The sequence below is a fragment of the Leptopilina heterotoma genome, unplaced genomic scaffold (genome assembly GCF_015476425.1).
Source record: "Leptopilina heterotoma isolate Lh14 unplaced genomic scaffold, ASM1547642v1 Lhet_92, whole genome shotgun sequence".
In the NCBI taxonomy this organism is placed as follows: Eukaryota; Metazoa; Arthropoda; class Insecta; order Hymenoptera; family Figitidae; genus Leptopilina; species Leptopilina heterotoma.
In genome coordinates, this window is record NW_025111199.1 from 1,430,754 (window position 1) to 1,441,135 (window position 10,382).

At 26.6% G+C, this 10,382-nt stretch overlaps 1 protein-coding gene across 1 annotated transcript in view; it reads right to left on the reverse strand.

The window, feature by feature from the left end:
• The window catches only part of LOC122511991 (programmed cell death 6-interacting protein), a 28,507-nt gene extending 19,849 nt beyond the window's left edge, over positions 1 to 8,658 (reverse strand). Inside the window, exons 1-4 of the mRNA XM_043627593.1 lie at positions 8,198 to 8,658; positions 3,832 to 3,947; positions 3,237 to 3,364; positions 706 to 984 (exon numbers count right to left, since the gene is read on the reverse strand). Coding sequence (XP_043483528.1) covers positions 706 to 984; positions 3,237 to 3,364; positions 3,832 to 3,947; positions 8,198 to 8,403 — 729 coding nt within the window. The 5' untranslated portion in view covers positions 8,404 to 8,658. The remainder of the gene's footprint in view (positions 1 to 705; positions 985 to 3,236; positions 3,365 to 3,831; positions 3,948 to 8,197) is intronic.
• Between the last annotated feature and the right edge of the window lie 1,724 nt (positions 8,659 to 10,382).

The window sequence follows — 10,382 nt, forward strand, 5'->3', positions numbered from 1 at the left end:
AAAATTGTATTAATTTGTTAACTTTAATTGAACTAAACGCTTCAGAAATTTTAAGCCTGCAATAATAGTATATTAAACAACAAGGGGACAAAGGTAGTCGTTTGTCTACAGTGATTTTTTTGACACGAGTTTGCACCCCGAAATTTTCCCGAACTCAACAAGAATTGTTGCCGTACAGTTCGTTTAGTTTCACTAAACATGACAAGAGATTGTTGATTACTTTAGAGTCTCTCTTGAATTATTATTAACGAATTTTTTGTTTAATTATTCTTTCTTGAAATGTGTACATGATATTTTAAAACTAGTTGAGCCGTAAATCTTAGCTAATTTTTTTCATATCCACCGTTCTTGAACAAATTCAGGAAAGTTTTCTGAATAAATTTTTTCCGTGCATATGGTATTTGAAAAATATAAGTGTTATATTGTACTGAGTTTAAAAGTCATAAGCTATGTACAAAGAAAAGTCATTGAAATTTTCAGAGATAGGTATGCAGAACAATTTTAAAAATACTTTTATACAAAAATACTGTAGATCATGCACTACTAGATTGGGGTGCCCGCCGTCGACGGGCTCGAAAGCAAATAATAAGTAGAAAAATAGATGAAAAGTTTTCTTTGCTACTAAATTTAAAATGACTTTTGAACAAATTATTATTAAATTATGGTTCAATTCATTTAATAGGTAATTTTTTTGAAATAACTTACCAAATGAATCCATTCCTTATCCCAAAAAGATCTAAAAATTTCCTTCTGAAATAATTTTAAAGCTTCAGCATAAAACTCATTTACTTGTGCTGACAATTTAGCAATTATTCCATCCTTCATATTATCATAAATTGCTTTATGCACAAAAATTTCCTGTGCTTGAGCCAGCATTAGAGCAGATAATGCACCAAGTGTTTCTGGACTCATATCTGGTGTGGGCTCTTGTTGAATAGCTAACATCACATTCCCTTTAAGATAGTTGAAAATTCCGGCTGATTGCTAAAATAAATTTACAGAAAGACATAGTTTAATATAAGGGTGATTTAACGTGTTTACCTATGGACCTTCTAAAGTCGGTTAAACATATTTTTTTACCTTCTTTATAATAAAAGTACGATATACCTATTTTTTTATTTTTGTCTAATTTTCCAATTTTTCGAGTTATGAATTTTCGAAATTTTGGATTTGCAAAAGTAGACCTATTTTCAGTACCGTAAGATGGAGTTATTTTTCTCATTCGTGAATAAATTCGCTCACCGACTTATTTGTTTTTTAGACTTAAAATAAAGTTTTATATCTTTAATAAAAAATAAAAAATTTTAATTTGCTAATAGACACATAAAAATTTATCTTAATGCTAGTTTGAAGCTAATCTAAAGAAAATAAATAAGTGAGCGAATTTACCCGAAATGAGCGAAATAATCTCGTTTTACGTTAGCTTATAAGTCTGAAAACATTTCAAATTTAATTTAACCCTTTCAGTCCCAGTGGTCGATATATCGACCACCTTTTAAGCCCCCGATTTTTTTAACATAACGTAAGGGAAAACTTTAAATAATTGCATATTTCTTATTTTTATGTTTCTAGAAATAGGGTTTAGTAGTTTTTTAACAAATTAATCTATATTATTTATGCTTTTTTGTTATTAACAAACTTATACACGGCAACGCATTATTTCAGGTTAAACGTAACTGTAATAAAATTAAATCAGTAACATATACTCTAAATTATGGTTGTTTTATAAATTCTCGGGGTTTGCTGAATATTAATCTAAAATCAGATATGCAAATTCAAAATGGTGGATCCAATATGTCAGATAAAAATTAAACAAATTTAAAATGGAAAATGGTCTCTTGGGGGTTTTTGGGGTCGCTGATTACGAATTTAAAGTCAGTTTTTAAAAATTCAAAATGTCGGATTCAATATGTCGGACAAAAATTAAATAAATGTGCTTTAAAATTGTCTCTCGGGGATTTTTGGGGTCGCTGATTACGAATCTAAAGTCAGTTTTTAAAAATTCAAAATAGTGGATGCATAAATCCATATGGCGGACATAAAAAGTTACGAATTTGGAAACTCTCTCCTCTTTTTTAAAAACGGGCTTGGGACCGGCAATGGCAGAGTTTCATCTCTTTTCTATTAATTTTTTTTTTGTTTTTTTTAAATGTTTTAAATGTTTTTTTTTAATTTTTTAATACTTTTATTAATTTTGTTTTTTTAAAAATATTTTTAAATTTGTCGTAACAAACGACAAAAGACAAGTGACGAAACATAAAAGACGAACGACAAAAAAACAAAAGAAAATTAAAAGAAAAGAGGGAAAATGGCAAACGACAAAAAAACAGTGCTTCTCTCCTATTTTTAATATTATTATTGTAATAGTCGTAACATTAGATTCGCCATTTAAAAATTTTGTAAGAATGATTTCAGATTTGTATTTACACACCCCACAAACTTCCAAGAAGCAGCATTCAGTCCTATATTGTCAATTTTTAATTTTTGACTATCATATTGTATCCATTATTTTAAAGTTAGAAAAACTGACTTTAGATTCGAAATAAGTGACTCAGAAAAAACCTAAGCGGTAATTTTCAAACAAATTTGATAGATTTTTTTATTCTTTGTCCAACATATTGGATCCGCCATTTTGAATTTTAAAAATCTGACTCCAGATTTGTAATCAGCGACCCCAAAAACCACCGAAAGACTACTTTCGTGTAAATTTGATTAATTTTTTAATCTATCGTCCGCCATATTGAATCCGCCATTCTGAATTTTGAAAAACTGACTTCAGATTCGTAATCAGCGACCCCAATAACCTCCAAGAGACAATTTTCAAACAAATTTGTTTAATTTTTAAATTTTGTTTGCCATATTGGATCCGCCATTTTGAATTTTGAAATCTGACTCCAGATTCGTAATCAGCGATCCCAAAAACCCCCGAGTGACAACTTTCAAGTAAACTTGATTAATTTTTTACTTTATCGTCCGCCATATTGACTCCGCCATTTTGAATTTTTATAATTTTGAAAATCTGATTCCAGATTCATAATCAGCGACCCCGAAAACCATAGGTAATATACCTATTGTAGATATTTTTTAATTGCCCTAATTATGGCACTGAAAGGGTTAATAAACTTTTATAACAGCTAAAATTATGCTCATTTCCCATATAATGGCCATCGCTGATTTAATCTTTGTTTATATTAAATTATCTTAACTTGTAATAAGACTTACAAATTTTATCTAACCTGAAATAATTTTGCTGCCAATTTTAGTCCTTCATCATTATCAAGGGACTGTGAGGCTGCAATGGAACTTTGTAAAGCAGCAATGTTGAACAAGACACACATTTTTTCATACGAAATTGTACTGATAGCTAAAAAAAAGCAAATAAATATTAAAAATGATAACAATTAACAATCAATATTAAGTAGAATAGTACATTGTACAACTAGTGGCGAAAGTGTGATTTTTCGAGAGTGAAGTTTGCGGCTCGAGCGTAGCGAGAGCAGCAATCACTCGAGAAAAATCATTCTTTCACCACGAGTTGTGCACTACGATTTCTCCAACGCCTTGCGAGGAAAGGTTTCTTCGTGAGTTTCGTATAATTTTAATTTAAAATGTTCTTATGTTTAATATAATAAAAGACGAATGTTTTGAGTGGGGAAGAAGTTAGATACAAAATAAATATCGGTCAAAGAACAAGAAAAAAGAATAAATTCATGATTTACTTTCGCCACGCTCTTCAGAGCAGTTGAGAAAAGTTCTACTTTCGCCACACTTTTCTACCAAGAAAAGTACTCCTTTCAGAGCAAGTGTTGGAGAAAATAACATTATACATACTTAAACTTAATTTGCCGCCAAATATGGTTCGATCGAAGGCGTCTTTCCATTTGAAAGGTATTTTGAGTTCATGTGCAGGTATTTTCCGTTCTAATGCACAGAGTTGATCATAGTAACTAAAAAGATTAATTAATTAAATTTTTTAAAGAAATAAAATAACTAATCTAAACTATAATTAAAATAACAATAATTTAATTTTAATTTAATTTTTAATTTTATTCTTAATTTTACCAAACTCCCTGATTTACAGACAAACGACTTTTTTCCTGTTCACATTTAATTACGAATTTCTTTAATTGTAAAATACTCAAAAACATCAATAACTTCGTTTTTAAATTAATATTTAATTATTATTATTTTTTACAGAAATTAAAATTTTCAAAAATTTTAAATTCAATTACATATAAGAATATTATTATTATTATAAAACAAGAAGATATCGATCACTCCGAGTCTTCGACTCGAAGTGATCGCTTTCTTCATATTTTATAATAATTAAAACTTGATGCTATCATTATTTTTATTATAAAAATATTGTTACTGTAATTTCTTCAAAATTATTTTCATTTCAATTCAATTCTTCATTTCTAGAATTTTAAACTAAAATTCTTTTTTAAAACAATTTTTTTAAAATAATTTTTGAAAAAGTTCTTTTTTGAGAATTTTTAAATCCATTTGTTTACAATTCAATTTTACTTAAACTTTCGATTATTCTGACAATCTTCAATTAAATAAATTAGAAATTAAAAACTTTAAATAATTAAAAAAAATTCCATTAAACTTTTTAAAAAAAAATTAATTCTAAATTTCCTTAAAAATCTTGCCAAGAATTTAATTATTTTTAAAGATAATAAAATTATTCTCAGGAATTCAATTATTCTCAAAAAATTTGAATAAAATTCTTTGAAATACACTACCGTCCGTGAGTATCAGGACGCCCCTTTTTTCATGAGTGGAAAAATGCTTAAAACGTAGAAAATAAGAATGACAAAAATTTTTCGTATTTTTTCCTGAAAGCTAATGAAGTTATGAAAAGACTGACACCTGATCGAAGAAGTTTCGTTGACTATTCTGTCAGATACAAAAAAAATACTGGATTTTGCATGCTTTTCGTAATTTTTTAATTTCTCGAAAACTAATTAACTTTTTTTAGCGTTCTTGGTCTCGTTTCAATCTCTATTCAATGTAGAATCTAAATTAATTAATGGTATTGTGATATAAATTTTTCCAAAAAAATTTGAAACTGTGAAAGTCGGATAAAAGAATTTTGAAAAACAGATTGACACTTTTTCAAAAAAAAAAATTTTTTTAAATTAAATAATTAAGCAATTAAAAAGCTTTTTTGAATTTTAATATATCTATTAAATTAACATATTTTACATTGACCTTTTTGACACTTTAATATTCATGATAATTTTTTGAATTTTTTTAATCCTCCTTTTACGGTTTCAAATTTTTTTGGAAAAATTTATTTCTCAATACCAGTTAATAATTTAGATTCTACATTAAATAGAGATTAAAACAAGACCAAGAGCGCTAATAAAAGTTAATTAGTTTTCGAGAAATTAAAAAATTACGAAAAGCATGCAAAATCCAGTATTTTTTTTGTATCTGACAGAATAGTCAACGAAACTTCTTCGATCAGGTGTCAGTCCTTTCATAATTTCATTAGCTTTCAGAAAAAAAATACGAAAAATTTTTGTCATTCTTATTTTCTATGTTTTAAGCATTTTTCCACTCATGAAAAAAGGGGCGTCCTGATACTCACGGACGGTAGTGTAATTCAATTATTTTTAAAATTGACAAAATTCTTCGCAAGAATTCAATTATTTTCAAAAATGATAAAATTCTTCGTAAATATTCAATTATTTTCAATATTAATTTTTACGCAATTTTGATTATTGACATTCTTCAATTAAATATATATTAAAAAATAAAAACTTCAAGAATTAAAGAAAAATTCAATTAGACTTTTTTAAAAAATAAATTCTACAGAATTGTTAATTAAAAGTATGAAAAGTTCAAATTTTTTAAAAGATTTTAATTTAAAACATTTTTAAAATTCAATAATAATCTAAAATTTTAACTGAAATTTATTTTTAAATCAATATTTACTAGAAAAATTCACGAGAATTCAATTATTTAAATACAAAAATAAATATTTTATTAAATAATTGAATGTTTCTTAAAATTGAATTTTCATAAAGAATTTTATCAACAAATTTTTAAATAATTGAATTCTCTTCACAAATTTTAATAAAATTTTTAAGAATAAGTTAATTTTTCGGAAATTTGATTAAAAATAATTGAATTTCTTCAAAGAGAAAAGAGTTTTTGAAACTTTTTTTCAAGAGTTTATGATAATAATTGAAATTTTGCCAAGAATGTTATTAAAGTTTTTGAAAATATTTGAATTTCGGAGAAAAATTTATAAAGATTATTGAAATTTTGAAGATCATTTTTGTAAATTGTTGAACACAATTCAATTTTTGCGAAGAATTATATTACATACTTTTGAAAATAATTGAATTCTTGAGACGAATTTTATTAAAATGTCTTTTTAAATAATTGAATTTCTTTGATGAATTTTAATAAAATTTTTAAGAATAATTTCATTTCTCGAGGAATTTCATTAAAATTGTATTAAAAATAATTGAAAGTCTGAGATGAGTTTTATTATTTATGAAAATAATGAAATGTTTGCGTAGAATTTAACAATTTTTTTTAAATAATTGAATTCTTTCGAAAAATTTTATTAAAGTAGTAGATTTATTAAAAATCATTGAATTGAGGAAAGTTTTTGAAAATAATTGGAATTTTGCCATGAATTTTATTAAAATTGTTGGAAATAATTGAATTTCTAAGAAGAATTTTACTAATTTGGAAAATAATTGAATTTATGCAATCATTTGTAATTGCTTCAAAATTCAATTTGTTTTAGTGTTTTTAATTAAAATTCTTCTATAAATCCATTATTTTTAATAATCAATTAAAAATATTTATTAAAAAATTTAACTAATTTCAGAAGAATTGGAATAATTAAAATTTCTCAAAAATCTACGTTCTTTAAGACGATTTCTAATTAAATTCATTCAAAATTGAAATTTTACAAAATTTCAAATTAAAATCTTTTGAAATTCATCTATACTTATGAAAATTGTAAAAGCAACTCTTTTATAATTCAATTAATTTTGAAATATTTATGTCAGATTAGATTTCTAGAATGAACTTTAGAAAATAACAATTTTTCAGGATTGCGATCAAAATTCCCTGACTTCCAGGTTTTATCAAGGTTTACAAAATTCCCCTGACATTTCCAGGTTTCGTGGCGCAACCCTGTCATTTATTTGTTATTTTCATTAAAACAAAAAAAGTAAAAATTCAAAAAAGCGCTTTCTTGAGTTTCTTAAAAATTTACTTTTGAGTGTTTCTAAAAAAAATTCACATTTTGTCAAAATTTGTGATCTGTAGACTTTTTTGAACAGTTAATTGCAGATTCCAACGACAGTGGGACGTCTTCAAATATTCTTGAAAAATGTACTAATTAAAACTTTTAGTGATTCGAATTTTGAAAAACTGAGTTTGGTAAAGTAGAATCAATATTGAAACAAACTTGTAAAATATAATTTTCATTTGAGATAAGTGGGTGTTATATAATATAGAATCTGTACTTAACAGAAACTTTTGTCGTTGAATCCATCGTTTTATGTTATTTTTATTTTTTTTGAAAGTAGCTAAACACAATATTCTTGATAATTTCCGATTATGTTACAAATTTAGACTAAAATAATTCTGACAGTGTTTACTCCAAGTAATAAAATTTTATTAAATAAGAATTTCATGAAATGTCAATTTATGCAAATGATGGGTGAAAATTAATTTAAAAAACAGTTGTGTTCTAAATGCAACAATTGTTTTGTAAAATGAATTTATAAGCTTGAATATCGAAGATGTTAGATTTTTCTCAATTTTCTCGAAAAAAGAGATGTGTAAAATAATTTTATACTTCTTTACATTACATGATTCACGTATTCGGTTATTGCATTACGTTTTACGACGTAGTTAATAATTAAAGCTTAAACGGAGTAGCAATTTAAAGTAAACGTCATTCTTCCAGAATAACATCTTTTTAAGAAAATATTTCATTATTAAAAATACCTCCAGGTATCATTTTTAGAAAACAAAACAATCTCTTTCAAACCTCAATTATTATAACAATATAAAGAAATAAGACTTATGAAAACAGAATAAATATTTCCCTGACATAATTGGTCCACTTATTTATCGATTTAATCATTCTTTTTGAAAGCTAAAATTTACTTTTTCTACCATTTTTATAAACATATTTAACATAAGAATATCTTACCTGTAAACACATTCTAATGAACTTTCGTGTTTCTCAAAGGCTCCCCACAGTGCATTATTTCTCATCTTGCTAAATTCATTAATAGCCTCTGAGAAATTCTTTCCATTTTGGTCGAAATTATAAGTGGATTTGATAACATTAGTTACTGGTTTTATTACATCCACATCGGACGGTTTTTTGAGGGGTATAGAAATTAATTCTATCATTTTTCACAAGCAAAAAACTATTACTTCAAACAAATCGAATGGCTAAATAAATTACGTTTGAATTTTCTCAATATTGAGTAATGACTGTCACAAAGATAAACAAACGATTATCAAAAGATAAAAACACCTTTTAATAAATGAATTGTAAATGTATGGTCATAATTCCATTGGAAATGGAAAAAAACACGTTGCTATGTTACCAACAAAAATATTACTGAATTACTGACAGGAAAAGGGTTGCTGGATTTCTGACTCATGGAAATGTGACTAGAGGTCAGATTATATACCAGGGTTGGGTAGCGACGAGTCATTACTAAAGGTGAATCCACAATACCTACAGGCAGAGGTGGGTATGTAGCTGTGACGTCATCACGTCACGCCTAGTGTCGACTTTGGTAATTTAGTAAATTTAAAGAAATACAAAAGTCACTATAATTCACTAGCATAGGTAATTGAAACATTTTACATTTTAAATTAACATGATGAGTGTTCTTTATGTATTTTTTTAAGGCCTAAGGGTGCGATCCCATGTGAGCAGAATACGTCGACCGAAAGCAGAAAATCATGAGTTCAAAAGAGGTAGGTAGATATTGTTGTTCTTTTCACTCTTATGATTTTCTGCTTTCGGTCGACGTATTCTGCTCACATGGGATCGCACCCTAAAGGTGCTTCTATACCTCCGGTGGATTGGTCAAGCAATCGGCTCGATGAATTTTCACGGTCGGAAAATGTACTTTCATGGCGGGTATTTTTGAATAAGTAAATGTTGAAAAGGTTTTTCTTGAAAATTTATTTAAAAAAATGATTTTATCATAGAAATTCTTTTGAAATTTATGTTAAAAAACATGTTTTATTTCAAAAGTTATCAAATTTTAATTCATAATGTTTTAATTTTCCAAAGAAGAGTAAAAAGCCTAATGTTTTTGAAATGCTAGTACAGACGGTACAGACTGTTTGTTATGAATGTACATAACCTAGCGTTGTGTTGTCGTGCTTGTGATATTATATTCTAAATTTAATGATTTAATTATTATTATATTAAATAATAATGAACAGACAACACAACGCTAGGTTATGTACATTCATAACAAACAGTCTGTACCGTCTGTACTAGCATTTCAAAAACATTAGGCTTTTTACACTTCTTTGGAAAATTAAAACATTTTGAATTAAAATTTGATAACTTTTAAAATAAAACATGTTTTTTAACATAAATTTCAAAAGAATTTCTATGATAAAATTATTTTTTTAAATAAATTTTCAAGTAAAAACCTTTTCAACATTTACTTATTCAAAAATACCCGCCATGAAAGTACATTTTCCGACCGTGAAAATTCATCAAGCCGATTGCTTGACCAATCCACCGGAGGTATAGAAGCACCTTAAGCACAATAGGTTTGCGAAAGTCGTTCGCGAACGCAAAGCATGAGTTAGAAAAGGACAGAGATATATTTGTGTCCTTGTCTATCTTATGCGTCTCGTTCGCGAACGACTTTCGCGAACCTATTGTGCGTTGGACTTTATGCTGAATCCGATTTTCATGGTTAAATAATTGTTTAAACAACCCTGTAATTGTTATAAACAATTTACTTTGCAAAAGTCAAACTATGGAATTTTCAAAATTAATTTAAGTAGGAACTGGATAAATATTAGAAATTCTTGAAATTTTGAGGTTTGTTTTCTTTTGATATAATAATTAAGTACCCAAAATTTAAGAATTTTTCAGTGCATAGTTTAAAAGTTATAAAATTATAAATTTAACACGGCCTCTTATAGAGAAACCAACAAATTGAATCTTCACAAACGAAAAAATACTTTTTAAAAATCTCAACTATTTTTAATATAAATATATATAAAAGCTAAAAATGACAGTTTTAATAATTTTTTTCGGATCTTACGGAAATCGTAACGTTACGTCGAACCTAGCACGTAACATTATGGACGGTCACAGCTCTGCTTACAAGGCTCATGTATGCAGG